At 52.7% G+C, this 27,208-nt stretch overlaps 8 protein-coding genes across 8 annotated transcripts; 5 read left to right on the top strand and 3 right to left on the bottom strand.

Moving 5' to 3' along the window:
* Positions 1-24: 24 nt before the first annotated feature.
* SMAC4_02846 (uncharacterized protein) lies at positions 25-4,546 on the bottom strand. Its single transcript, XM_003348301.2, has 3 exons — positions 4,381-4,546; positions 2,955-4,268; positions 25-2,903 (listed from the first exon to the last, which is right to left on the bottom strand). The coding sequence occupies exons 2-3, from the start codon at positions 3,960-3,962 to the stop codon at positions 1,227-1,229; spliced, it is 2,685 nt and encodes an 894-aa protein (XP_003348349.2). The 5' UTR covers positions 3,963-4,268; positions 4,381-4,546; the 3' UTR covers positions 25-1,226.
* A 1,922-nt stretch (positions 4,547-6,468) lies between these two features.
* Positions 6,469-7,737, bottom strand: SMAC4_02845 (uncharacterized protein). The gene is made up of 2 exons (XM_003348300.2): positions 7,507-7,737; positions 6,469-7,443 (listed from the first exon to the last, which is right to left on the bottom strand). The coding sequence occupies exons 1-2, from the start codon at positions 7,647-7,649 to the stop codon at positions 6,786-6,788; spliced, it is 801 nt and encodes a 266-aa protein (XP_003348348.1). The 5' UTR covers positions 7,650-7,737; the 3' UTR covers positions 6,469-6,785.
* A 2,318-nt stretch (positions 7,738-10,055) lies between these two features.
* On the top strand, positions 10,056-11,870 carry SMAC4_02844 (uncharacterized protein; the record flags this gene model as incomplete). The annotated part of the gene is made up of 1 exon (XM_066089851.1): positions 10,056-11,870. One exon carries the CDS (start codon positions 10,056-10,058, stop codon positions 11,868-11,870), a length of 1,815 nt encoding a protein of 604 aa, XP_065945681.1.
* Positions 11,871-12,966: 1,096 nt separating this feature from the next.
* SMAC4_02843 (uncharacterized protein) lies at positions 12,967-14,619 on the top strand. Its single transcript, XM_003348298.2, has 3 exons — positions 12,967-13,126; positions 13,387-13,789; positions 13,856-14,619. The coding sequence occupies exons 1-3, from the start codon at positions 13,067-13,069 to the stop codon at positions 14,422-14,424; spliced, it is 1,032 nt and encodes a 343-aa protein (XP_003348346.1). The 5' UTR covers positions 12,967-13,066; the 3' UTR covers positions 14,425-14,619.
* Positions 14,620-14,947: 328 nt separating this feature from the next.
* On the top strand, positions 14,948-16,518 carry SMAC4_12597 (uncharacterized protein). The gene is made up of 3 exons (XM_003348297.2): positions 14,948-15,059; positions 15,138-15,964; positions 16,208-16,518. The coding sequence occupies exons 1-2, from the start codon at positions 15,018-15,020 to the stop codon at positions 15,828-15,830; spliced, it is 735 nt and encodes a 244-aa protein (XP_003348345.1). The 5' UTR covers positions 14,948-15,017; the 3' UTR covers positions 15,831-15,964; positions 16,208-16,518.
* Positions 16,519-16,807: 289 nt separating this feature from the next.
* Positions 16,808-19,706, top strand: SMAC4_02842 (uncharacterized protein). Its single transcript, XM_024655511.2, has 4 exons — positions 16,808-16,995; positions 17,146-18,034; positions 18,144-18,290; positions 18,357-19,706. Exons 1-4 carry the CDS (start codon positions 16,904-16,906, stop codon positions 19,365-19,367), a joined length of 2,139 nt encoding a protein of 712 aa, XP_024511389.1. The 5' UTR covers positions 16,808-16,903; the 3' UTR covers positions 19,368-19,706.
* Positions 19,707-20,757: 1,051 nt separating this feature from the next.
* On the top strand, positions 20,758-22,484 carry SMAC4_02841 (uncharacterized protein; the record flags this gene model as incomplete). Its single annotated transcript, XM_003348295.1, has 3 exons — positions 20,758-20,937; positions 21,142-21,563; positions 21,848-22,484. The coding sequence occupies 3 exons, from the start codon at positions 20,758-20,760 to the stop codon at positions 22,482-22,484; spliced, it is 1,239 nt and encodes a 412-aa protein (XP_003348343.1).
* A 99-nt stretch (positions 22,485-22,583) lies between these two features.
* Positions 22,584-26,378, bottom strand: SMAC4_02840 (uncharacterized protein). The gene is made up of 6 exons (XM_003348294.2): positions 25,775-26,378; positions 25,146-25,521; positions 24,531-25,090; positions 24,154-24,476; positions 22,994-24,094; positions 22,584-22,909 (listed from the first exon to the last, which is right to left on the bottom strand). Exons 2-6 carry the CDS (start codon positions 25,470-25,472, stop codon positions 22,800-22,802), a joined length of 2,421 nt encoding a protein of 806 aa, XP_003348342.1. The 5' UTR covers positions 25,473-25,521; positions 25,775-26,378; the 3' UTR covers positions 22,584-22,799.
* Positions 26,379-27,208: the final 830 nt, after the last annotated feature.

Here is a 27,208-nt window from a genome sequence, read left to right as displayed (position 1 = left end):
ATACTCTCTATCTTTCTATGCATTCATGTTTTTTCACCATGGCTTCCCGTCATTATGTCTGTCACTTAAGTGAAAGGTGGAAAGAAGGAAGGAGAGTGTTGTATCGCAAACTACATTTCTATTGATGATGTAGTTATGGTATGGTATGGCATGGTGGCATGGTATTAGCTCTCCTAGCTCCCCAAGCTCTGCAAACTCTCTATAACACTTCCTCCTCCCTTCCCCTCTTCCATTCTGTCCTCTTCAAAGACCCCACATCATTCTCCTCCCCCTTTTATGGCAACATCCAGGCAATGCAAAAGCAGAAACATATAACAAGAAAAGGCATGGGTCTCTGGTGAAGCCAGGGACATGCGATACAAGAAACGACACACCAACTGAATTGTCTTCATCCAGAATATGTGTAGAAGGTAGAAGATAGGAAGGAGGTAAAGTAAACAAAGTATATACAGCAGCAATGCAACAATGCAACAAAGACAGAAGCAGTAACAACAACAACAACAACAGAAGCACAACAACGCGAACGGACGAAGGAGGCAATGCAAACGAAGAAGAAAAAGAGGAAGCCAACAAAACGGGGGAATGGCGAAGAAGAAGAAGAAGAAGAAACAAACATAAAAATAACCAAACACTAGAGATAAACATTAAGGTACGTTAAAGGAGAACAGCGAGCGGTGGAGGCAGACAAAGAGGTGGTACTTTCCAGTCCATTGCTTCCAATCCCCTCTCTCCGTCTCTCTCTACTTTTTTGCCCTCCTCCGTGCGCTTCCAACGTCCCAACTTCCCTAACAAAGTTCTCAACAATCCCGTCTTCGACTTGAACAACATGAATCAACCAACAAATCAACCAATCAACTGATCAATCAACCAATCAATCAATCAAACAACCTCCAACATCCCATTTATACAACCGCCTGCCTGGAGTCAGTATCCATCTATCCATCTATCCTTCATCCATCCATCCATCCAAAGTATACACCAAAAAGGTGATGAAGATAATGATGGGTCTCAAGACAGACGAACGCAAAGCGTGCAATACAAAAAACTTTTTCAAAGCCAGGGCGAACAGTTTTGCCCCAGCTCGACCGGAAGAAGAAGAGAGCAGAGTAGAAAAAAAGACTGGAGGAAGAAGCAGCAAGGTGTAAAGAAGAAGAAGAAGTTTGATGATAATCCGCAATTCTTGACTTCATGCGTTTGTCTTGTCTTGTCTTGTGTTTTGTATCGAATCATGCAAAGTCATCAGCGCCATCATTCATACCAGCAGCCGCCAACCGATCCACCTGCTGCACGAGCTCCTTGGTTTCCCTGGCGAGCTCGAAAGCGATGGGTGGGAGCGTCTGCGTCCACATGCGCCACTCGCGGCTCGTGGGGTGGCTGCCCTGGGCGTCAAGCTCGATACCGCGGTGGCCGGCCTCGTTGAGGCGGTCGCTGCAGTTGCTTAGCCTGCGGACAAGGTCGATGACGGTGTTGCTCGCGCTGCCGCCGAGGCAGTTATCGGTCTCGGCAACCACCTTGCCGACCACGTCGGTGATGATGGCGATCTCGCCGCTCACTTGGTTGATGTTGGCGTCGCTGCGGATCAGCTGGACCAGATTCTGGATCGTTTCCACCATGACCGAGGTCCGGTCCTGGAGGTAGAACTTGAGGTCCTCGACCCGGCGAGGGTCCGGAGCGGTCGGTTTGCTGTTGGCGTACGATTCGCGCGGCGAGTTGGCGCTGCTGTAGGCAGACGAGTCGACACTAATCCTGCTGCCTGCTCCTCCTCCTCCTAGCCCTTGGAAGGCTGGGGGTTGGGCTTTTAGCACCTCATGGGCAGATGCGACACTCGAGGTCTGACTTTGGCCATTACGCGGGGAAAAGAAGCTGGCTGAGCCGACTGGGGTTACTGTTCCGTCATCGTCGTCCTCCAGCTCACCCGCAGGCGTGGTGCGGATTTTGGCGGCCCGAAGCAGTTCGATGACTGCTGCAACCAGGTGAGATGCAGCTGCGTCAAGCAGAGATACGGGGGAGATACCCGCGGAGCTGGCAAAGTTCTTGGATGCCGTAATCAGGTTGTTGGCAGTCGATGATACCCGAGCCTTTAGCTTGGCCTTCTCTTGAAGGATGCTTTCGTTCTGCGGGTTCTCGTCGATATCCTTAGCGATCCGACGGACACTGACCACGACTGCTTTCATAGAGTCAATCACACGCTCAGGGTTGTCGTTGCGAGCGCGCTGAAGGAGCTCGTCTATCGCGATCTGGAACTTTGTAACGTGAAGGTCCTTTACAAGTCCAGAGTCTTCGACGAAGCCCTTTTCCCGTACGAATTTGCCGGCGTTCTGTTCGAGTGGTACGCCCTCTGACGAATCACGCATGGTGCGTAGCTGCGTCTGTGTACGCGCATATCGACTCCTCCACTCCTTGACCTCCTTCTCCAACCCTTCGATTGTCCTCTCCAACTCCGTTTGCCTCTCCCAAGCAGCCCCGCTTTGTTGGGACAACGTCCTCATCTCACGCAAAAACTCCTGGGCCTCGCGACGGACCGCATCCGTTATTTGCTGCTGTTCTTGCAAAGATTGTCGCAGCTCCTCGTTCTCTCTCGCCAGATCGTCGTCTCCTCTCGAACCAGATCCGCCTGATTGTTGAACGTCCTCGAGTTCCTCCCGGAGCTTCCTCGTCTCATCCTCGTGCTCCTCCCTGATGCGGTCGAGTTCCCTTTGCAACGAGTCGTTCAGTTCCTGGGCCTCTGCTAGTTTCGTCTCCAAGCTCTGCCTGGTTTCGTCCCATTCCCTCTTGTCGTCATCTCTGGACTGCATGTTGTTTAACTCTTCGTCCTTCTTCCTCATTTCCATCTCCATGTTGTCGACCTTCTCCTGCAGCTCCCTAACCTGGTTTTCGTAGTCTTGGATAAGTTTCCTGTCGGCCTGTATTGAGTTAGCACATGATGGTTCCGCCGGAAGTAAGAGAGTACTAACCTCGGACTGCTGGCCCATAGACCTCCTGCCATTGCCATACATATCACCACCTTGACCGGGACTCATGGGGTTGCCCTCATCGTCCTCCTCGACCATGGTACTCTTGTTCGGAACGATCGTGTTGCTCTGGAACTGTTTCGGCATCGGACGCCCATAGTCGCCATTCGGCGGAAGCCCAGGAGATGGGGGTACACCGTATCCGCCGTTCATCATCGGTGGCATCGGAGGACCGCTGCGCGCACTTCGGACCGAGCTCGCTTCGGAAGGGCGTCTGCGACTTTGACCTCTGGGAGGGAAGCCGCTCATCCCGTTGACTGGTGTTCCCGAGCGGCTCGGCGGGCCACGCATCGCAATCGGACTAGCATTGAGAGGCATCTCCAGATTCGCAAACTGAGGATACCGCCTCTCCAACTCGCAGAAGACATCGGTGGCGAGATCGCGAAACCTAGGAGGACCGAGAGAGGACAATTTTTGACGGGCTTGATTCCGTTTGGGGTGGAAATTGTCCTCGGGCAAAAGATAATCTGGAGGAGCAGTCTCGGGAGGAGCATTGGGTCCTCTTCGGGCCACTTGTTCGCGGCGCTTCAGTTCGTCGTAAACATCGGTACTGAGCTCAAGAAACTGCACCCCAGTAAGGCGTTGCAGCTTATCGCGGGCCTTGTTCGGCGGCGGTTTCGGATTGCCGTCGCGTGAGGTGGCTGAAAGATAGCGCTTGAGTGAGATGTAGTGGTCAGACAGAACCAACTCCTGGTTTTCCCCATGTTGACTCTGGCTCTTTTCACTCCTCGCATACATGCCGGTGCTGGATCGGCCAACGGACGGTGGAGGAGAGGGTGCCCCGTTCGGGCTCTGAGGCATGGGGGAGAAGCCGCCGTTCATAGCGCCGGCTGGATTCGCAGAGTCCGGGGGGGTGTTGTATTGTCCGAGATTATTGTCGTTCGGGGGATAGTTCCAGTCGCTTGGGGCGCCTTGAGAAATTGGTGACAATGGTGCATTGCGAACATTCATGGTATTCGTTCACCGCCCGCTTCCAATCGATCAATCGGACGCAGTAGGAAAGTCAGATGTGGCGCGCAGTTGACGATGATGGAGGTTGCTTGATGCAATTGTCGTCGTCGACCCGTGTGTGTCCCTAAAGGAAGGCGTAGGTAACCGGTTCGTGGATGATTCGCGGTGTCTCAGCAAGTAGAGAGGTACAGACTACCAGGAGACGCGGAGTGTCGCAGAGCCGGTATTGGACGAATGTAGCATATGCTGTGCACCCTCGACAGGAGAAAGGTCTCGCGGGTGTTTCTCGTGCAGGACTATGTGCTACTGTGGGAGCATGAAACGCATATTGGTCAACTTTTCGAATTCCCCTTTTGGAGGCGCGAAAGGGAAGGAGGACAAAGGGAGCGGGAAGATGAACAGGGGGTGGGTACACTACACTTTATGCGATGCCCTGCGCGATGTCGCCAAAAGAGTGGCTGTTCCCGGGTGCCGATAGCAGACTAGGAGTTGGAATGATGGGAGAGGTTCGTCTGATGAACTGGACGACTGCTTGACTCGTTCGATGTTTCCAGATGCCCTTTCTTTGGTTGATTAGATCGTGGGGATCTTTTGGGGGGAACCTTCGTAGAGACGGGACTAGAGGCAGCCCTCAAGGTTAACGTTCGGCTTGGCGGGGGGTCTACCGAATGCGTGGACAGCGAGTGGACGGCGTCTTGGCTTTTTCTTGTCGGTGCCACTCAAATCGGAGAAGCTTTTTGTAAGACGAGACAGGGCGAAGAGACGCTTGGAGAACGGAACGGCTCCTCCACTGTGTTCCGGGGCGCGCAATGGGTTGGAAATGAAGAATCCACGAAGAGCCCACGAATTATCCAGGGCCACATCCAGCAAAAGCCCCTGATCATTCAGGGCCCCCAAACTGGAAGTGGATGATGTCCAGTCCTCTGAGAAAGCAGTGGAAGGCACAGTGGATGGTTTGAGTGAGAGCGCTGGGGGCTCTGAGCGCAATGGAATGGCCGTTCAGCCAATCAGAATCCATCTTGACCCGTTACTGCAGGCGTCAGGGGTGAGGTTTCCTAGCTCTTCTCCAGTTGTTGGTTATTAGTCGCGCGCTACGGCAGGTACGGATTTCCCAGACAAGCTGGCGCAATTAGGTAGCTTCCACAGAGGTACTTGGGCCGCTGACATGGAGTTCCTCCTTCCTCCTACACGTGCTAGGCCATGCCTCTATGTAATTACAACTAATGTCAGGTGGGAGAGCGCGGAGAGTCATTTCCAGAGCCAAGTCAAACACCGCCTGATATGTGGGTGAATATTTTACATTTCAGAGCGGAATGCTGTTGCGGGGATGGTGTTCTGACGGCAGTGACCACGATGAACGGGTTGGCACTCCACCATTGTCTACAATGTCGTGGACGGCAATTACACTTCGTTTTGTCGGGTTTATATACGTTGACGCAAACGGAGGCACCATGATCTACTGTGCAAACGTAATGGAAAGGGAAACTGGACCCAGATCCATCTTTCGTCGGTCTCGGGTCCCCCTCATTTTCGCGTTTTAGGGCCCTAGCACGGGTCGACGACGTTCCTGTTCATACAGTGGGAAGTGAGAAGTGGGAAGTGAGAAGTGGGAAGTGGGAACAGAGAGGCTTGATATCAAATCTCGGGCCTGGCACTTCGTAGGCGAGTGAGCAGGTACCTAGGTGCCCGCTAGTTACCTACCCTTTCCCCATAGGAGCAATTTAAACCATCTACTACTATGGTAGCGAGGACACCACCCGAACAACCAAACCCCCTTTCCTTCTCACATGGCATCCCGGGACCCGGGGACTTCTGGAGTAGGTGTGTCTTTCATCTCTGACGGGATTGTCAACTTCAAGCCCCCCTTCGTATCTCTGCTATGGTAGATCTCTCATGTTAGCTAAAACGGTGATCAACTTTTGCGCCGTTGCAGGTTGCTGGAGTTTTTGTATGCTAACAAGTAACATAACATGTCTTGGTTTGAAACAACAACTTGACAGCTTATGACTGAACATTGGTAGCGGCAACCTCCAAACCGCATTAAATGTAGTGTTTATTTGATATCGGGATTTGGTCTGCCTATCTACGTACCGGTAGGCACGTCGACATACATACATCGAAATGCCACCTCGGCCTCGGGTACTCCCGCCCAAACCAACATGACAGTGATAACATATATTAGCAGCAACCTTAATAGTAGCCTTTCGTGTCAAGAGTGTGTCCAATGACCATAGCCCAATTTCCATCTTTTGGGTCTTTGACCCTCGCACGTTTTGGTTGCATTATTACCAGCCTGCTGTTAATGGCAATGGGGCACGGCCGGTTCTTGCATGATCCGATGTTGTCTGGACACCGGTAACCGTCCGGTACCTCTAGGTAGGTACCCCAGATACCAAGCCACGGAAGGTATCAATGTTCTTCCAGATTTTCTTCGTATCCAGATTGTTTATAATGAACCGTGCGGCACGTCATCTCAAGATGCTTCTGGGGTACCATGCAGGGAAGGGCACTGGACCGACGAGCTCCCATCTCCGAGAACGCATGCAGTATAGTTATATTATGACAAAGTAAGCAGATGGGGAAGAAAATGCTTGATTTGCAGCGATTCAGGACAACATGGCTTGTTGCTAACACCCATGAGTCCGAACCATAATTATGTTGTGACGCCTAAAACGTCTTGCTCGTCTTGTGTTGTCTGGTCGTCAATCGTGATCCTAAGAAATGTATCCCTGTCCCGTAACCGCAAAATACGCCCCGCTAGGCAATAAAGAACGTCCAACGCCTTAACGATGCATGAGCCCAAACAATGCGCCAATTCAATGCTTAGAACCAAGCCAAAGTCCACGTCGCAGGAAGATTCGGCCACCTCTCCTGCCACTCGGCCAGGACGTCCGGTACGCGCTCATCGAATCCTGACCTGGCGCCTACGCTTCCCGAGTCAAAGGCATCAGCGCCAACCTTCTCCCGTTCCTCGGTAGCGATCTTGTTGAGCGAGTCTGCCAGATCAACAATGGCTCGTCCACCGACGGAAGCCTCTTCATGGTTATCCTTGATATCGATGTTGATGACGTGGACAGGCCTGTTGAGCGGCGAGCCACGGTTGAGGAGATCATCAATCACGGCATCCCAGCAGCGTTCCTCACAGGTGATGACAACATCAGCTACGCCGCCCTCCATGCCATCGGCGCCCTTGTCATCCTTATGTTTGGTTCTAGGCATTCCAATCTGCCAGTCCTGCCAGCGCTCGGGGCCCCACTTGACTTGGCGGTTTCTTCCAAGCATGTTCAGCAGTCCGTTTGCGCGATACAGGCGAGGGTCTTTGGCCTCCAACTCCCGATATATACTATCGTATGATGTTTCGTTGAACTTGTAGACATTGGGTTGGGTGATGGACGGCCCAGGGAGTCGGACAAGAGAACCAGTACCAAACGAAATCACGGGGTAATTTGCAAGAGAGAGTCGCAGGTGACCTTCCATGGAGCTGATGAGGGTTAGACGGGGTCATCCGGTTCGAGTTGCGCTGCGATGCTTAGCTATTGCTTACCGATTCTGGTTACTGGCGCAGACGGTGCAAAACTTGAGCTTGAAGCCGCCAGGGTCTTCACGCCCACCGTTCTGACCGTTCTGCCCATTTTGTTCGGGCTTCGAGGAGCTCGCAGCACCAGTCGCGGAGTCTACAGCAGACATGACCGGCAGCTATACGGAGAGGACCTAGTGTTGTGGCAGTTGTGGCAGTTGTGGCAGTTGTGGCAGTTGTGGCATGCTTTACTGGAGAGACCTAGGAAGCGCGGGATATCTATGTTAGTTATCCATTTCCTCCTTCTTTGTAGCAATGGCAAGTTCAAAAGTGTAGGTTGTGCTCGGTTCATATCAGATAAAAAAGCGTATGTAAAATTTTGTCATCAAGCGCCAGACATAGCAGGCTACAGACAGCTCCAATAAAGAGATCATCATAAAGAGAACTGAGGGTGAGGGGGCGGGGAAAAGAGCGCATCAATTACCTTTCAAGCTTCAGCTGAGCGCAAAGCGCAGACAGATGACGATTAAAATTAGTCGAGGTAGCCTGCTACCACACGAGCGAGCATCAACTCTGAAAATTTTGTTGTTGTTGAGGTCCAGACCGGTTCGCCAGTTGTTGCTGGTTCGGAGGTTTTGGACGGTGAAAGTGGGATGTGGAATTGGGAACAAATCTGTTTGGTTACCGACTGCGAGGGACAAGTGGTTGGTCATCCGCGGATTAATGCCCAGCCTGACCGCTTTCCAAAATTAGAACGGTTTCAGTGTTTCAGAGTGAATTGGTGGGTGGCTCGTGCGTCATGCAGCCCGTTGCCCTCTTTCCGTTCTCGTCAGCTTTCCCCACCTCGTCGTGAGTCTGCAGCGGTCCGCGGATGTGCACTGCAGAATTACAGACGATCCCTAGGAACCTTTTTTTTGCAGGACCCTCAAGCCTCGGCCATGGGCTTTGATTTATTCTCTGAGCTTGAGCTGTCCGCTCTTCTTAAACACCGTACTCCCGAACATGGATTCATTATTTCTATCAAGTTTCCTTTCAAATCCCCACCTGCAGAATTCGCAATTTAGTCACAGCTACAGTAAGTAGTGTCTTGGGAAATTCCATGGGTACCACGTTGCTGTTTGGGACGCACTCACGGAGCCAATCACCCACATAGAAGGCATCGAGAACATCCAATGGTGGACACAGGACATGATAGACATCCCTGCTGGGATGGGAGGTTCTGGAGAGTTTGGTGTGAAGTTTTTCTTCGTTGGAATATGATAACCAACAATAGAGAAACACGTATGATATTATACATGTGCCATGGACGCTTTTACCCGCGTGCTATATTGCATGCCCCTTTGGACCTGAAACCTTAAGTGTTGGTGAGAGTATTTTGGGTGTAAGTCAAAACCGAAAGTGTTGAACCTCGATGGTTGACGCACAGGGAAAATCATGTTCTGTAGGTTGCCCATCGATTGTCGACGAGAGGTGCCCTCCGAGGTGGGTTTTTGGCCCCCCGTAACCCCGTTCCCCCAAATAATTTGCCATCCCGTCGTCTACAATACAATACGGGATAGCGCAGCTCCTGTCGCGCAGTAAAGAGGTCATGTTGGTCGAAGGCGACCGAGTCTCCCAGAGGTTCGACTGACTGGCCAGCGGCTGCCATTTGCCAATGAGAGGAGCAGGGCCTGGACCTGGAGTACTCCTGCGGCAGCGCGCTTAAGTTGCTGAAGTTGTACTATCCCGTCGTAGTAACCAACTTGATGCGGCGCCCCCCCCCCCAATCTACTCCTGCCTGACATTCTTCTCTTCTTCTTTTCTCTTCCTTTTTTTTTCCCTTTCTCCTCACCACACCCTGTCTATATCGACAGCTCGCAATTGTTCATTTTTGCTGACCAAACAAGGGTTTTCCATGTCTATACAAGCTCCTTAAGCAGACAATTGCCCACCTAGCTACCCCAGTGTGCCCTTCCAGCGTTTTCGGCCGCGGTAGTCCGAGTTCTTCAGTTTCGCACACCTCCAGCTCTTTTTCAACCCTGCGTCCCTCACACGGGATCCCTCAGCGAATCCGACCCCGAACCGAAACACTCAAGAGTCCAGAGCCCTTGCATTTCCGAGACTTCAGACGACGACGAACAAGCGAACTTCTAAACAACTTTAAACCGTCGGTACCTGTGGCCCTTTTGCGTGTATCGAACATCTGCAAATCGACGCCCGTAGTCCATACACAGCTCATTGCAAACCTCTACATATTGGCATTACAAGTCTACCTCCTCCCTAGGTAGCCCTACGAAACGACACCTCGCAAGAACCAACACCCCCCCACCCCGCCTTGACTGCACAAAGCAGAGCATTCCCGCCCGTCCAAGACAGTCCGGCCAGCCCTTCCCTTAGCTGCCTAGTGCTTTCTAACCAGACTCGACCCTGGTCAAAACACACCCTGGCTCCCACGCTCAGGCTCAAGCGGTCACGGTCCGGTGCCCTGGAAGGGATCCACAACAACAACTGATTGTCCGGGCAGCGCATACCAGGCACGCCAGGCACTGCTAGCCTATAGGCTCTGCTTACCCCTATCTTTTCCTGTCCCTCGAGCCATGACGGCGATCATGTCGCCAGCCTCGTCTCCAGCGACCTCTCCGCCCGCCGCCATCACCTCGGCCTCGACTTCAGCCGCTCATCCCCCGCTTTCTCCGCTCATAACCTCCCCGCCAGCTCGCAGGAGCACGCTACCGCGGCCAATGTCGCACGCGTCCAAGAACCGCCTGTCGCAGTACTCGACTGTGAGCTCGATTCCCTCCCGCTCTCGTCCGCCCTCTCAGCTGTTCCCCATCTACCCATCCAGTCTGCCCTATACGCTGGTGCGAGACTTTGCCTACCCCATGGGCCATCCTATGCACTATGGCCCCCCACCGGAACCTTCTCGGCCGCCCTCGGGCATGACCACGCCAGCCAGCGAGCAACGGCGCTTATCCGACCCCCCGACATCCTGGGATCGTCATAGCTGGGATAACTCATGGAGCAGCGACGGTTGGGGAAGGGCGAACGATCTGCCCCCGATGCAGTTCGCCGACGGCCCTCCGTGGAGCGAGGATGAGGACCTTCAGAGCCCTGTGGTCAGTTCGAGACACAAGAAGCACAAGTCAGCTGGCGGCAGTGGTGGCGGCGGCTATGGTGCGGGAAGGAGCGGCGGTGGTGGTTCGGTCATGAACCCGAGCAACTATGACCGGGAGAGGGGTTACTACGTTGGCACCGGTGGTGATGGTAGCGAGCGCTACTATGTGAACCAGGGAGGCGAGGCCAACGGGCCGGGCGGCGAGTACGTAACGTATCCGGCCGATCAGGCGCGCCACAGCGCATACCAGGTTGCCGACCAACAGCCACGCCAGTACGAAGACGATTACCCATCCGACTTGGACGACTCCAGCCCTGGCGGCTATCACGAGATGGACGAATCGCGTTATTCGCGCGACTATCAGTTCACAATCACCTCTCCCGACGAGGAGATGCACGGTAAGGCCGTGGCGCTGTACGACTTCCACCGGGAAGACGAGAACGAGTTGCCTCTTGTGGAGGGTCAGATCATCTGGGTGTCGTACCGACATGGGCAAGGCTGGCTGGTTGCGGAGGATCCCAAGACGCAAGAGAGCGGTCTTGTGCCGGAGGAATATGTGCGGCTGCTGCGCGACATCGAAGGAGGCATGAACAGTCTCACCGGCCAGCTTAGCGAAAGTCCTGTTAGCCCGGTGGAAGCTGGAACACCTACTCAGGCAGAACACACTGCTACTGCCTCTGGCGCATCCTTTGGTCACACCCCCACACAAAGCCTAAGCTCCAACAGTGGTGGCGGATCTGGCGTGAATGGCAACAACAACAACAACAACAACAACAACAACAACAACAACAACAACAACAACAACAACAACAACAACAGCACCAACAGCAACGCCAGCAGCTCGACACCAAGCTCAAACTCCAATACGAATGGGTACGGGCACAGCCACTCTGGGTCTGATTACAAGTACCATCAGCCGGTCGTATCAACCTTTTCAACGTCAAGCAAGGATCTTGATCCCTATCCGCCGCACCTTTTAGGAACTCAGGCTGGCCAAGCCCCACCGCAGGTCGTCCACTATCATGGACAACGGGGCGGCAGTCAGGCGAACACACCCACGAACCTGTTCCACGATGCCAGTATGATGCGCCGCGGCAGTCAGGACACTGTTGGCAGAAACGAGAGGAAGAGTGGCGAGCAGGGGTCATTGGAGACTTTGCCTGGGGCGAGACTGGAGAAGACATCGAAAGAGGGAGCTATGGAAAACCAGAGTATCAGCGAAGAGGCTGAGCCGGAGGCTGAGACAGATACCAAGGGCCAAAAGGCAGGAGAAGCGGAAGCGGAAGCGGACAGGTGATGAAAGGTGGGAATATGAAAGGGGTGGTGGTGATGATGATGATTTGCTATATGCGACACGATGCAATGTCCCGTTGAAAGCTGACGCAGAAAGCGGGCCCAGTCTCATTTAAAGCGAAGGAAAGCATAAGGTTGGAGAGGAAGAGAACGTTGATGATGATCGAATAATCCCCATGTAATGGACGATAGGAAGAGAAGCTGCTGACAGGGGCATGCTTTCATTAGGGAGCGATGGAAAATGGAATACAACTACGAGCTAATGGCGTCTACTTTCTTGCATACTTATCGTTCCCTTTCAGCACTCTTTTTGCTCTTTCGTCTGGACTTTTGGGTGGTTTTTCGTCCTACGATTTCCGTCATCATCGGACTTGAACAGGAGGAGAAGATTCGAGACAATCATGGCCAAGGACTGGAGGAGCTGGAATTGGAAGAGGCAAGATGCGAGAGAGGAAAGCGAAAGCGAGCCTAGACACAACATACTGTCTTAACAACTGCTATGTGTACAAGTTGGAGGACTAACATCATGATCCGGCTATACAAAAGAAGAATCAACACACTGCCAAGTACTCATTTCCTACGCGATGGACAACCTCGAGAATCCTTTCTCGTATGTGTCTGAACTCTATTCGGCCTCAACAGCAATCAACATTTGAGACAAGATGCTAGTAGCAGACGTCAAAACAAGAATCACAACTTACACTAGGCACTGCTTAGGACATTGGCGTGTTAGTCCAGTCCCCGGATTGCGCCTATATCTCGGCACCCTCTCACAAACATATTGCTCTTTAGCCCTGCCCTGAATGGTATTTGTACCCCAAGATACCCTGATTTACACAATATTGACAAAGCCGCCGATTCAAAATAGCAACGGTTGCGGAGTTGGCTGAAGCTGACAAACCCGTTTCTTTCTTCGGCGGAAAAAGACCCGATGACGGGATCCGAACTTTGGATTTCAATCACGTCTGGAGATCGCTGCATGACGTATAGACCCACCCATGAATCAAGCTCCCCACGCTCCCCACGCTCCCAACCCGCAATTGAAAAAGGTACGGGGACCTGGGCTCTATGCACCCACTGCCTGCACTGACTGACTGCACTGACTACATACAGCCTACACTAAAACACGGGCGTACCTGAACCTCATCCGATCTTCCCCTCCTTCATCCAATTCCTGCTTTCCAGACACTGCATCCCAAAATGAGTCTGTTCGTTGCTAGCACCAGGTCCGCCTTCCGGGCTGTCGCCCCTATCAAGAGGGTAAGCCACCAGTCTTTCCTTCTTTGAACGAATTTGCTGTTGCTCTAGGAAGTGTTGCGGCGTTGAGGTACACAACGGTGCCGTCGTGGGCAGTTCTGGTGGTCGGGCGCATACGGCATTCATGAATGCGCCTCGAGCAGAATTGGGGTAGACGCACAGCACAGCAAATGCGACAGCTTCACGCAACATTTGCCATTGACTCCAAACACCAGCAACAACCTTTCATGGAGTCACTGAACTAACCTTCTTCGCAATCACAGTCTTTCCAGACCCGCCGCTCCTATGCGACCCAGCCCTCCCAGGGTGGCAGCAGCAGCACCATCCTCCTCGGTGCCGCCGCTGTTGGTATTGCCGGTGCCGGCGCCTACTTCCTCTCCGGCTCTGGTGCCGCCAAGAAGGCTGAGGCCAGCGTCAAGGAGGTGACCGAGAAGCTCACCCCCGGCGAGATCAAGAAGGCCTTTGTCGGCGGCGACCAGGGCTGGGTTAGCCTCAAGCTCGAGGAGGTCGAGCTGGTCAACCACAACACCAAGCGCCTGCGCTTCAGACTCCCTGAGGATGACATGGTGTCTGGCCTCCACGTTGCCAGCGCTATCCTCGCCAAGTACAAGCCTCTCGATGCCGAGAAGGCTGTCCTCCGCCCTTACACTCCCATCAGCGACGAGAGTAAGCAATTTCGCATTGACTCAATGGTCCCTGCTTCAACACAATGACTAACGTCTGAGCGAACAGGTGCCCAGGGCTATATCGACCTCTTGGTCAAGAAGTACGAGGGTGGTCCCATGAGCACCCACCTCCACGACATGGCTCCCGGCCAGCGCCTCGACATCAAGGGCCCTCTCCCCAAGTACCCTTGGGAGTCTAACAAGCACAAGCACATTGCCCTCGTTGCTGGCGGCACCGGTATCAGCCCCATGTACCAGCTCCTCCGCGCCATCTTCAACAACCCCGACGACAAGACCAAGGTTACTCTCGTTTTCGGCAACGTTTCCGAGGAGGACATCCTTCTCAAGCACGAGCTCGCCACCCTCGAGAACCACTACCCCCAGCGCTTCCGCGCTTTCTACGTCCTCGACAACCCTCCCAAGCAGTGGACCGGTGCCAAGGGCTACATCAACAAGGACCTCCTCAAGACTGTCCTTCCCGAGCCCAAGAACGAGGATATCAAGATCTTCGTCTGCGGTCCTCCCGGCATGATGACCTCCATCTCTGGCAACAAGAAGAGCCCCCGCGACCAGGGCGAGCTCTCCGGTATCCTCAAGGAGCTCGGCTACTCTGCCGAGCAGGTCTACAAGTTCTAAGCGCACTTGGGGACTTTCTGACGGATTCATCTTGCGTATTGACATATCACCATCTTATTTAGCCAGAATAGCGCGGCGTCACTTGAGTTGGGCAATGTGGGATTGGCTTGGTCTACGATTCTTATGCTTGACGAGGAAACGCGGCGCACGTCCTGCTGTGTATAGATAGAGGATAATAGAAGGCAACAAAAAAGCCAGATATGAAAGATCAAAGGCCATACATATGTGGTCATCATGCCCACCCAGTTTCTTAATTTTCTGAAACGGTGCTCGGTTTCAATTGCAGTCGTTTGGTGTTTCATCCAAGTAAACAAAGATACTGCGATGGCATCATCCGCCAAGGGTGGCTCCAGCGTTGCTGATAACGGCCTGTGTGGAGCTTATCGGACACCACGCTGAACTTCCACGTGACCGCGTGTCCCACAAATGCCGGCCGGCAAAGCTGCAGCTCCAGCTCAGGCATTTGTTGGCTTGAGCTTCCAATTGATTCTCCCTCCATTTCCTCTCCGTCCCTCGTTCGCTCTGATTTCAACCGAATAAGCACCAAACAAGGCAAAGCAGCGAAACAGGCCATTTGGCCTGGGCCTGTAATAATGGCAGCGCTTTTACCCTTCAAGGTGCCGCAGATCAGCGAGGTATGTTTCCCTTTATTTTATGATTTGCTATTATCCAGGATGATCAGATACTGACGTGTTACATCATCGATCTTCTAGGCTGATATGTTTGCTTTCCATGAAGCCCACTTCTCCAACCTGTCCACAGGTCATTTCGAATCCCATTTCCTCCGTCCAGATGACTCGGTCGTCGCTTCCAACAGCGCCGCAGCTGAGGGACAGGAAAGCGGCATTGCCGTCGAAGAGGAGTATCACTACGAAGAAGAATACGAAGAAGGCTACTACGATGAGGACGATGACGGCCTGGGCTATTACCCCGACGGCGTCAAACGGACTCTGACAGATGAGCAAATCGCCATCTTCCGGCACTCGGAACTCGAAGCCATGCGTCGTGTGAGGGAGTCTGCCAAGATCAAGAAGGTCATGGATCCCGCGGCGGACGGCGTCGCTGTTATAATTGAGGGTGCTATAGGGGAGCATCATCATCAGCTCTCTGACGGCGAGGTCGATTCTTCTCCCAGAGAAGCGGGGGCCGGACCTCCGCACCAGCAACAACAGGGGCAGCACCAACAACAACAACAGAAGAAGAAGAAGAACAAGAACAAGAACAAGCGTCGTGGAGGCAAGAAGAACAACAACCGACCAGACGGAGGTGAGCAGATCGACTTGCGCAAGCGAACGTGGGATGTTGTCGACAAGGGACTTGCTTCTTTGGACTATGGAGAGGAAGCAACCGGCCAGCCTTCCGGCGAGAGGGCGATGCAGAGACGTCGTATTTCGTATGATGATTGAAGAGCTGGATATCCATCACTCTTGATACAGCACGCGCTGGCGTGGAACCTCGGCCAACGCGGCCTACGAGTACGACAGGTTACCAGGACAGATCATCGCGGCATATTGATACGCATGACTTGGTCAATGATATAGTAAGTTACCCTTCTACAATACCCATCCCTATCAAATGCTCTCACATGATGAAAAACCATTATCGTATCGTCATCCTTAGTCGGAAATCCGGGCAGAGATGCTGTGACCCCTCAAAAGGTCTACAGTGTCTTGATAGCTGGAATATGTCGAGTTATAATCTTCTCTCTGAAGCTCAAGCATCAGCCATTGTCCTTTTTGTGTTCGATTTTGCTTATCGAGAATTCCGCTGACTGTTTTGCTAGACAGATGTTTGACACGAGTACCGAAATGCTCACGAAACGTTTGGTACAGGAACAGCTGCGATATCGCCGTGGGTTTGCGCCACGGTTCTAAGTTGATGCCTGTGAAATTGCATCAAATGAGATCGTCGCCCTTCGTGGCCATTATATCCTGAAAAGATTGTCTGAGCGTTGAAAAACCCGTTGAAATCCAGAGCAAATGGCCTTGCGCCTGTATGGAAAGTAGATAAATCGAGACATTACCAGCGTCCGTATTCTTCTTACATCAGCCGAAGCTCATCCTGTTAACCAGAAAATAATATTAGTGTCCTATACTATCATTTGTGGATCGAAGGTTGTGATGGACTACTCCAGCCGTTTGCCCTCGTCTCTCGTGCATGATTTCGAACTTCCAAATGGATGTCTAAATTTGATCACACCATACCCGCTCCCCAGACGCTCTGCTAGGATGATGAACCAACAAGGTTGATTGTCATCGTTGACGATAGGGCTGAAAGGAACTTTGCATAGAGTTCTTAGTCAGCATGCCATCCCCGACTCCCTTTTAGACATTTCGTACACAGGCGAGACAATATTCTAGCCGTTCTTTATTTGAGGCTCGTCTTACCCGTACTTCAACAATGCAAAGATCTTGATTCATTTTCACTGGTATCGACTACAGCTTCCGTATCATCTCCCAAGGATCTGCCCAAGACTATCATGGCTTTAAGTCTCCTGCCGCGAGAGGACGGGCTGGTAAGCTTCCAAGTGCCCAAAGCCAGCCAAGCATGCATCAGCTGTCGTAAGCAAAAGTACGATTGTTTCTCATCCTCACTTATCATCGCACAAGCCTAAATTTGAAATATCGGCATTCATGCCATCCCTGGTTTCCGAAGTTTGAGCTTTCTCCCTGCATTAGATCATTCGAACAGTCCAAATTCAGTTACTAACTTCATTCAAAGGAGGAAATGCGACAAAACCGTCCCAACATGTGGCCTTTGTGCCCGTATGAACCGTCAATGCGACTACAGCGACTCACCATCAGCACCCACAGCAAATGATGTAGCGGCATTACAAGTCCGTCTCGCGGAGCTCGAGAACCGGCTCGCCTTGGCCAGTAGTGGTGGTGGCAGTGGTGGCGGTAACAAGGAAACCACCAGTTCAAACTCATCCCCCAGCAACAACATCTGCGGCCCAGAGACCAGCAACAACAACCACACTGCCTCCCAGCACCAAGCAGCACCACCCGCCACCGTGATCAACTCCCGCGGCCCCCTCTGGCTCCCAGCCAGCGGCGGCTCCGCCTCCTCCAACAACCGCTTCCCCTCCGCCCTCCTCCTCAACATCGACGTCTTCAAATGGGCCCAACTCTCCATCCCTTCTCCGCCCGTCGCCGTTCCCCGCGCCGTCTATGACATTCTCAGCCGGGGAAACACAGTCCAAGACTGTACAGCCGAGTACTTCGACACCATACACCGCTGGTTTCCCTTTATTTCCAAGAAACGGATGGCGCTAGGGCACACGCTCTGGGAAGCCGGGCCGGACTTGGCCATGTTGATTTTGAGTATGAAGCTTATCGTGACGTTGCCGCAGGAGGGCAGCAGCATCGAAGAAGCCCCGGCGGCGGCGGATAATGAGCTGTATATGGCGGCGAAAGGAATGCTGGCGATGTTGGAGAGTGCAGGGTGTGTGAGTCTGCTGTATCTGCAGGCGATGGTGCTGGTTGCGGTGTATGAGTATGGCCAGGGCATCATGCCAGCGGCGTGGATGAGCGTGGCGGGGTGTGCGAGGTATGCGGAGATGTGTGGGTTGCCCGGGTTAAAGGAGAGTTCGGCGGTTTTGGGTGCTGTGGTTAGTTTTTCTTTTTCTCAATTTGTTTGAAGAGCGTATTGTGGGATGAGGATGTTTGCTGACTTTATGCTGGGGCGGGATAATACCTGCCCTTTTGATTTAGGGATAGACAACTTGGACTGAGTCTGAGGAACGGAGACGGGTCTGGTGGGCTATCTACATCCTGGATAGGGTGATCTGTCTTGGAAACAAGAAGCGGTTTGTGATGCCGGAGCCGGAGAAGCACTATCTTTTGCCTGTGGATGATGATGCCTGGGTAAGTACTTTCATTTTCTGTCTACCCTTCATCCACTGTCTTCCTAACGCTTCTTACCTCACAAAGGACAACGGGGATCCAGGCCGTGCCCTCAGCGCAGGAATCACCATACCTCTCGAGCAACCACAAGGTCGATTCGCCCGTCTAGTCCAATCATCCATGCTCGTCAGCAGAACCATTACCCACGTCCGCACCACCCTACGCAATCAACAACTAGGAGTAGGAGACAACGGCGACCCCTTCGACATCAACGAAGTCGACGACCTCATCAACACCCTCGCCACCTTCAGCACCCTCATCCAACAAGAACTCCTCCCCAGTCTCAACAGCTTAGCACGCACCCAGTCCAACACAGGATCAACTTCATCAGCCTCCCCACCACCACCACTACCACCGCCGCCGCCGCACTGGCACTTCCTAACCTCCTCCTCCATCCCGCTTAACCCTCCCTACCACAATCACAGCCACTTCTCCTCCGCCACCCCTTCCTCTCCTCCCTTCACTTTCACTTCCTCCCTATCTCCCCAACTCCAACCCCTAAACCCCCACTCCCTGCCTCCCTTAAGTCTAGCCCAGTCCGCTCTCTTCCTTCTCTACGACATCCACTGCTGTCCCGAGAACCTCCTCGACGGGTCTGGGGCCAGAGGATTCGAGAACCTCCAACCTAAGACAGCCAACCAACACGCCTTTCAAGTGCGGGCAGTGGCTGGGCTGCGCTCGCTTTCCTCTGGGGCTGTGAGGGAGTTATGCATGGAATTGCTAGATGCCGTCATGTTACCGCAGGGGTTGGCAAAAGTGAGCCCGTTGTGTTTGGATTCTTTGTATAGCGGGCTGGCGATGTTGAGGTGGTTGTGGAAGGAGGGGGGTGATGATGGTGGGACTGGATCTGGGACTGGGACTGGGTCTGCCCCTGGGAAGGATGGGTCTCTAGGGGAAGCAGGAGGGGCAGGAGTGGGAGTGATGCAGGCGGCGGAAGATGTGGGGAGGTGTTTGGGTAGGTTGGGCAGTAGGTGGAGGTTGGCGGAGGAGTATTTGGGCTTGGTTGGGTTTCATGATGTGAGCGTTGCGATGGCTTGAAATGGTGGGAAGTCGTCGGGGGTGTGTTAGCTGTTCCCCATCCTGCTGCTGCTGCTGCTAATGGCAACTGCTCGGTTGTACTTGTCTCCTGCTCTGCTTTATCTTATGTATCCTCTGAGACGCCAGGCTGGGGAAGGAGCAATCCAGAGATTTGAGTCAGGACTGGCAGAGAATAAGTCTGGAAGCAATGAAAACGGAAGGAGGGTCCGGGTCAGGCTGAAACCCAAGCCCAGACTCAAAATCGGTATCATGACATTGTCTGCGTCGGTGTGTCTCGCGGCGTTTAAACTTGCGGTGTCTCCCCTCTTTGTACGTTAGTAACTATGCTAAATGAGGAAATTGGCATGTCTGCTTGTGGACCATGGGCGGTTTGGTGAAGCGCATAACGGGAGTTTTGCTTCCAGTCACATTACACAGGAAACCAACAGAGACGAGTCATTCCAGGAAGTCGCTATGGCACCCGAGGTACTGGGAGGTGAGAGACATGGGGTAAATTACCAAGTTGAACTGATGGCAGAGGAGCAAGCAAACAGGCAGAAAAGGGCCAGAGTTCATTGACATATCTGGATTCCAACAGCTCTACTCGACGTATCACCCGTCGATAACTCAACACTGGCGCACGAAGACTGATTTCCGTGGTATATACCGGATTCATACCTTGAAACCCCTAGACACCTACTGCAGCTACCCGCCGATTTTTTTTTCCTTCTTTCCTCACTCATATTGGTCCGCCGTTTAAATCATCCAGCAGCTGGACGGGCATCTTGGGCCCTTGGGGCCGACCCTCCTTAGGTTCTAGCCGCATTTCTTGGTCTTAGATGGCGAGTAGAGTTTATCTGTCTGAATGTCGGTATACATGGCCTTTTATTCTTCCCCAAGACGTTCTTTTCCGCTTCTAGAGCTACACTAGGTACTATCTCGTAAGGCAAATCTGGATTTTGTTCCTCTCCTGGCATGGATATGCCTTGAAAAATGAACGCCACATATGTTCGGAACAGTAGACATGTGGCAACATCATTTTGGATACAACACGGAGGATTTCGAGAAGTTGCTCATGGTGGATTCAGACAGATCGATGGAGGAAGAAGAGGAGGAGGAGACGGTGATTAAAAAAGGGGTGACTACATTATTTTCAAGTGCAGATGGTTCTTCGGTCTCGGAGCTTGGTGATACTTTCTTTCTCTCTCTCTTTCTTTCTTTTGGTGCTTCAGAACGGGTGTGTCTAGAGGCTGTTGAGCATCATCATCGCGATCTTCATTTTCACCAGAAGCTCTCGTCAAGCAGCGTAAATCCCTGCGATTTCCTCATACCCATCGCCAAACACAACAAGCTCAACAGGTCATCATCTCCGAAGCCAGCCCAAACAATAATAACAATAACAACAACAACGATGGCATACTCCAAATACCCTTCTGACCGCGCGCCTGGGCGAGAACACATCCCTCTCTACCCCAAAGGTTTCATCGGCATCCGCTTCGTCCAACTCTTCATCGCCATCTTCATCGCCGGTCTCTGTGCCTACGCCATACGAGGCTTCGTTTTTGACGGAGCCGTGTTGCTCTTGGCAGTTGTATGTCCAGTCCTCCTTTCCCTTCTCAGCCTGAAAATCTATCTCACACTCATACTCATCTCCATCTCCATCCCCCTCCTCGCCCCGTCCGAACATACATACCCGTTTCCCCCATTTTTTCTACCCTCAACTCATCTCAACTCATCTCACCCCACAATTTCAAATACTAACCCATTTCTATTCCGGCTTTCCCTCCCAACAAAGGCCATAGCAACACTCATAACCTCAACCTACCACCTCATCACGCGCTTCTCCGTCGCCACCGGCCCAAAAGCCTACAACTACTGGGCCGTCCTCGCCCTCGACCTTTTGCTGCTAGTGCTATGGCTCGCCTCCTTCGCGCTGCTAACTTCGACCATGATCTGGTACATGACCTTCTGGACGGCTGATCCGTACATGGTTCCGATTGCTGGGCCTTATCATGACGATGTTGCCTCTGATTCTTCAATAGGAGGAGATCCGTATGAAGAATATGACCTGTATGCGCCTTCGAGTGCTTTGGAGAAGAAGAGGGCGAGTTCGAGTTATGATGGTAGTGGGTATGGATTTAATGAGTACGACATTGAGGCACGTCTCGTGGCGACGAGTTGTTTTATTGCTGCTGCTGGTTTGGGGGCGATTGAGTTGTGAGTTCCTTCCACTCCTTCTTTGGATTTTTCTCCTTGGTAGTATCCCCGTTCCCGCTTGAGCACTACTTCTACTTGGTCGTCCCTGCCCCTGCCCTTTTTGCTCCCTCGCTCTCGTAAATCATCTGGGAAAGGAAGGGGTGACCCGATGGTCTGAGTCGCGACTTCCCAAACTTCTCCATCCCTTACCCTCTCCGCAGTTCCAAACAGCACATTGCATCATCCATCACCCAGTCACCACGGCGCCTGCCTGCTCGCTAACAGACAAAAACCCCCCAAAACAGAATCCTCCACCTCATCTCCCTCATCATCCACTCCGTCTTTGTCCACCGCCACCGCGCCGCCGGCTTACACTCCAAGCCCGTCAAGTCCTCCCCGTCCAGCCATAGTGGCAGGGGCAGGGGCAACAGCAACGCCACCCTCTTTTCTCCCGTACCAGGTGCTACTCCCGCCACTCCTTCCGGGGCTGTCATCCCCAATATCAACGAAAAGGCATACCACTACCAGCAAATCAACTCGACACCGATTTCCGTTCCCCACAACCAAAACCACAATCAGAGCTTCAACCACAACCACAACCAGCAGCCGCAAATCCCATCCCCAGCGCCGGCGTACTACAACACCCTCGTATCTAGTCACGAACAACACCAACAGCAACCATACATCCAGCAACAACCGTACTTGAGCCCTCAGCAAACCTCAAACCACCAGCACCAGCAGCAACAGCAACAGAGACAATATCAAACTTATCAACCACCTCATCTGGGTGGACAGGGTCAAAGATCGGTTCACTCACTGATATCGCCGCAGACAACGGGACGGACGAATTATACGCAGTTTCAAGCGGTGTCGCCTGTTCCCACGCCTTCCGTGCCGACGCATCGGGGGCAGGTGCCGGTGGGGGTTTATCAGTTGCCGTGAGTAGGTGGTTCAGTCGTGGAGGTGTTTGGGGAGTGAGAAAGGGAAGGGAAGGGAAGGGAATGGTAAGAGACAACGGGGGGAAAATGAAGCGGATTTTTTGACGGGTAAACTTTTCCCTTGACGGGAAAATTGTTCCTTTGTCTTATATAGTATAGTCCATAGGATGGATATATAGGTGACAGTTTGTTCGATACCGCCAAGAAACGTCAAATAATCGCAGTTTTCCCTGGACATAACGCTCATATACTCAAAAGCATGATGTATCCAACTTCCACTTACATCCATCCCTCTTCCTTCCAACCACCAGACGCAGACTCACAACTTCCTCGCCGCATTTTTAATGCAAGCATCAATGATATCAACCCATTTCTCAGCGTTAGTCCAATCCCTCGCATCAATGCTCTCTACAAGACCGGGGAACACGGCTGTACGAGCAAATCAGTTAGCATCATGATCCCGTATCATCAACATCATCACTCAAAGAGGAGCAAAGTTAGGCAGCGACATACCTCCAGAATACCCAGTCCACAATCCCGGCGCAAACACGACATGCTTGAACCACGGTCTGCCATCCAACCCCTGGCTAAACAAGAAGCTCCTCTCGATGTACTTGTACTTGGTATTGAGCTTACGGATCTGATACCCCAGCTTGATCTTCTGGTGCCAGTGATACCATGGGATGTGCTCTCTTGCCTGGCTCCTGAGGTCCTCAGCCTCGGCGTCGAGGCGGGCCGCCTTCTCCGTCAGCTTGCCGACTGCGTCGTGGAGGCGTTTGAGAGAGTCGCGGAAGGCTAGAGCGGCGTTGGAGCTTGCGGGTGTGATGGCTGTGTTGCTGGTGTTGTAGTGTCTGCCGCGTAACTCGGAAATGCTTTGCTCGGTGAGGGTAGAGATGGCAATCTCCTCCTCCTTGGGAGGATGGAGCGCGGCGTCGAGCTTGTCTTCTACCTGGCTGACGTAGCCGTCGAGCGCAGTGGCATAGCTCTCGGCGCTGAAGGCGAGAACGGGGAGGTCGGCGAGCTCGGCGATGAGGAGCCCGAAGATCTGGGCCATGGTTCTGTGGTAGACGAAGCCCGGGTCGCCGTATTTCTTCATCCAGTAGAAGCTGTCGTAGTTGCTGTGGTAGTGGTAGACCGGGTCGTCTTCGCCGGCGTTGAAACCGACATCCAAGGAGGGGATTCCGGCGAAGTCCTGGAAGGCGGTGAAATCGCTGCCGCTTCCCATGGTGGTGATCTTCTTATCCCAGTTCTTCTCGAGAATGGAATGGCCCGGGTGGTCGGGCGACTCGACGGCCCCGGTGGCAGCATAGATGATGCTGTTGAGAAGAGGAGCGGCAGAGGCCGAGAAGACCTTGCCCCGGACTCCGACGTCGATGTTCAGATAGGCAACATTGGCAGCACTCAACCAAGGAAGATACTCCTCTACCCATTCGGTGGATCCGAGAAGACCGTATTCTTCACCGTCCCAGCTGGCGAAGACGACGGTGCGCAAGGGCTTCCAGCCAAGCTTCAGTGCTTCTCCAAAGGAGCGGATGACCTCGTTGAGAACTGCGGATCCGCTGTTGGGATCACCAGCACCGCCTGCAATCCAGGCATCGCGATGGTTACCGATAACTATGCTACAAGTCAGTATCGGGCTCGTCATGCACCAAATCCAGAGGAAGACTACTCACCAATCACCTCATCCGGAATGGTACCGTTGATGATACCAATAACGTTCCACAGAGGAGTGGTAACATATTCCTGCTCATTGTAGAGATTCACAACAACGTCATCTGGCGTCGGTCCAATGTTGTAATCTACACCCTTGTAGCCCAGACCAGTCTGATGAGTCCACCATTTGTTGAAGTCCGCGGCCTTGGGACCATGACCGTTGAGGGCCTTGAGAATCGGCAGGACCTCGGCATAAGAGATGGGAATCGAGGGAATGCTGGGAATAGCTCCGTCAACCGGCCCACGAGGCACACCAGGTTTGGAAGGGTAGCCCGGTGTTGTCCTGTTATTCATGTTAGCCTTCATGCATGCAACTCATAAAAACACAATGACTTACGGGTCGCCTGGAGCAACACTGAGGAACTGTGTGCTTCCACGCTGGACACTGCTAGGCTGGCGAGCCGGTCCTTCGGGGTAAGGCGCGTAGCCGTTTTCCTCGGTCATTTCACCATCATCACCGGGGTCGCTGTAAAGAATAACGCCGATCATTCCCAGCTCCTGCGCCCTCTTGATCTTGAGCCCACGGAAGATGAGGCCATAACGAGCGATGGCGATCTTTCCGGCAAGACTGACGTTGGCCTTGAGCAGGTCATCAAAATCCTGGTATGTGCCATAGTTAACATACACCACGGGCGCGGTGACGTTGCCAGAAGCAGAATAGCCGTGGAAAACGGGGACTCTCTCGGGCAAACTTGTGCTCGGATCTTCGGCAAGGATGTCCTCCTCAAGAGTGGCTTCAAATGAAACCTTCCAGTTGTCCGAGCTGCTGTCGTCCTTCTTGTCCTCCTTCTTCAGGAGGGCCAGCCTATGGTCGACTGGATAATTAATGTATACTTCGTAGTCTACAATGTGTGACTTGACACCAAACTCTTCCCATTTTTCCTTTGTCCAGAGTGCCTATAAAACGACTCAGAATAGGTACGACTTTGCGCTTCTGGGAAGATCAAGATACCTGAGAGTAGTTCTTGCCAGCAAGATGGGGGCCGGCAGTGTAGTATTTTTGCCACTCCTCAGCCTGTTCACTGCTGGGAGTGTCAAGAAGCAGCTGGCGCAACTGCTCATAGTCTACCTTGCTTCGATCATGACCGCAGCCGGGCCAAGATGAAGGACGGGGAAGGAGAGTGAAGGAGGCGATGAAGAAGAGGGAGAACCAAACGAGGATGGATGAGAAAGAAAGGGTAAAGAATCGGCGGGCGACAGGGTGAGAATATCGGCGCCGAGGAACAGCCTCCACCTTCACCGTGGTGACGAGGGGGGTATGCTCGGAGGCGGTACCCATGTTGGAGCTTGCTTAATCTGGACCTATGCGTGGATGGTCTGTTGATACACTGCATGTAAAAAAAAACTAAATTCAGTAGCTGAATGAAAGGGTGTGTTGACCAGCGGCAGAAGAGTCGCCGACATCCAGTAGGAAGTAAACCGTGGGTTTCACGGACCGGGAACGGGAAGCTTGAAGGCCCATGTAGAGACAAGTGGTCTCGTGAGAGGGTGTGATGGGAAGTGGACGATGGAATGTTTGGGCAATATATAGAAAGCAGATGGTCGTCGGCTGAGGATGGGAGGGTGTGAGGTCTCACTTACACTTTGTCAGATGTCCTTGGCGGTGATGGGATTTGGCCATGCCACGATGGGATAAGGTATGGATGGAGTTTATAAAGATGAGTTGAAAAGAATGAAGTTGGGTGAGTTCATCTGATAAGCGTCGTCACCAACCTACCTACGTAACGTAACATCACGAGTCACTAACTGAAGTGACATAAGATTTCCAGCTATCTTCACCTATTGGTAAGTCTCGCAAGCTAACAAATTCTCTCCGCCTGCAGCGACGGGAGCTGCCGCACTGTCCACTTCTGAAGTTGATGCACCTATCAATGACAAGACACGCAATCCGAAGTGCTTTTCCATCGATTATCGCCGGCGATGTTTGGACAATTCCTCGGATTTTAACGGTTGGCGTCATTGCTGACTGGCACAATCTTGGCCTGGCTTCAATATCGTAGTGGTGACCCCTCACGGCAGGCCTGGATGGTTCCCCGCCTGATGTAAATACAGTATGAAAATGGGTTGGTCCATGCACTGTAAGTACCTCTAGGTAGCACAGTGACCGTTGAGGTTTGCTGCTGTGTACCACTGGCAGGAGTTTCGACTTCAGTTCGTTGACTGACGCCGATCCGCGACCGACAAACAGTCACGATAGGAATTTTTTTGATATTTCCGCTGACTGAAGTTGATGGTCAACCTGTTCGTCTACCATCAGGCAAATCAGTTCAAGCCTTCAAACAGTAAGATCCGAGGTCTGGTGGCCATCTCGACTTTGGCGCCCCCTTGACGCGGGGGTCAATAGCCCATGCAGCAGACAAGGGTTGATGAAGGGCGGGAAAGGGTTCCGTAACCGCCTGCACACTTGGGAGGATAACGTTGACTCAGCTGCTAGATCCAAAAGTCACGATGCTGCACTGACGACTCAATAGAGAAAGTGAAGGCTGTACACTGCTGCCTATAGCATGTAAGTAAAGCCAGCGTTCCGGTGGCAGCCAATGGCAGACGAGGGTGGACGACGACCCTGTGATCCTCTTCAAAAGCCGATCACGGCCTCGGACACAACAGACGGAAAGCCTTTTCCTTGACCGGCCACGTCGGAGAGCGGGAATGGGACGGATTTCCGAATGTATTGTGTCGGTGCGTGTGACTACTGAGACAGAGAGAAGGGTTGCGAGGACTATACATGCAATACCTCAGAGTTTAGATTTGTAAATTCTCACATATCGACACGCTCCAGATTTCTCACCGGTTAACAGCCACAGTTCACCGTCTGTACCCGGTCAATTCATATTCGACTTTCGACAGGAGCACGAGATCAATGACCATGTTGGTAAAACTGGAAGGAGGTTCGAACAATCCTTGCCCCTTGTGTTCCATGGATGGCCCGGAAGGAAGGAAGGACAGTCACAGATAAGTGGAATTCTCCAGCCAAAGATTCTTTGTACCTACAGTGAACCAACTCCAACAGGCACG

This window comes from Sordaria macrospora, chromosome 1 (assembly GCF_033870435.1).
Source record: "Sordaria macrospora chromosome 1, complete sequence".
Taxonomy (NCBI): domain Eukaryota; kingdom Fungi; phylum Ascomycota; class Sordariomycetes; order Sordariales; family Sordariaceae; genus Sordaria; species Sordaria macrospora.
Note: the sequence above shows the minus strand (reverse complement) of the source record. Positions and strands in the feature narration are given on the sequence as shown.

Bases quoted from the DNA above. Each gene is read 5' to 3' on its own strand.
- SMAC4_02846 (XM_003348301.2), bottom strand. From the start codon at position 3,962: ATGAATGTTCGCAATGCACCATTGTCACCAATTTCTCAAGGCGCCCCA. The intron at 2,904-2,954 runs GTTAGTACTCTC...AACTCAATACAG, and splicing joins CTATGGGCCAGCAGTCCGAG to GCCGACAGGAAACTTATCCA.
- SMAC4_02845 (XM_003348300.2), bottom strand. From the start codon at position 7,649: ATGTCTGCTGTAGACTCCGCGACTGGTGCTGCGAGCTCCTCGAAGCCC. The intron at 7,444-7,506 runs GTAAGCAATAGC...AACCCTCATCAG, and splicing joins TGCGCCAGTAACCAGAATCG to CTCCATGGAAGGTCACCTGC.
- SMAC4_02843 (XM_003348298.2), top strand. From the start codon at position 13,067: ATGAGTCTGTTCGTTGCTAGCACCAGGTCCGCCTTCCGGGCTGTCGCC. The intron at 13,127-13,386 runs GTAAGCCACCAG...TCGCAATCACAG, and splicing joins CTGTCGCCCCTATCAAGAGG to TCTTTCCAGACCCGCCGCTC. The intron at 13,790-13,855 runs GTAAGCAATTTC...CTGAGCGAACAG, and splicing joins CACTCCCATCAGCGACGAGA to GTGCCCAGGGCTATATCGAC.
- SMAC4_12597 (XM_003348297.2), top strand. From the start codon at position 15,018: ATGGCAGCGCTTTTACCCTTCAAGGTGCCGCAGATCAGCGAG. The intron at 15,060-15,137 runs GTATGTTTCCCT...TCGATCTTCTAG, and splicing joins AGGTGCCGCAGATCAGCGAG to GCTGATATGTTTGCTTTCCA.
- SMAC4_02842 (XM_024655511.2), top strand. From the start codon at position 16,904: ATGGCTTTAAGTCTCCTGCCGCGAGAGGACGGGCTGGTAAGCTTCCAA. The intron at 16,996-17,145 runs GTACGATTGTTT...CTTCATTCAAAG, and splicing joins ATCAGCTGTCGTAAGCAAAA to GAGGAAATGCGACAAAACCG. The intron at 18,035-18,143 runs GTTAGTTTTTCT...ATTTAGGGATAG, and splicing joins CGGCGGTTTTGGGTGCTGTG to ACAACTTGGACTGAGTCTGA.
- SMAC4_02840 (XM_003348294.2), bottom strand. From the start codon at position 25,472: ATGGGTACCGCCTCCGAGCATACCCCCCTCGTCACCACGGTGAAGGTG. The intron at 25,091-25,145 runs GTATCTTGATCT...GTCGTTTTATAG, and splicing joins CTGGCAAGAACTACTCTCAG to GCACTCTGGACAAAGGAAAA. The intron at 22,910-22,993 runs GTATGTCGCTGC...TTGCTCGTACAG, and splicing joins GTGGACTGGGTATTCTGGAG to CCGTGTTCCCCGGTCTTGTA.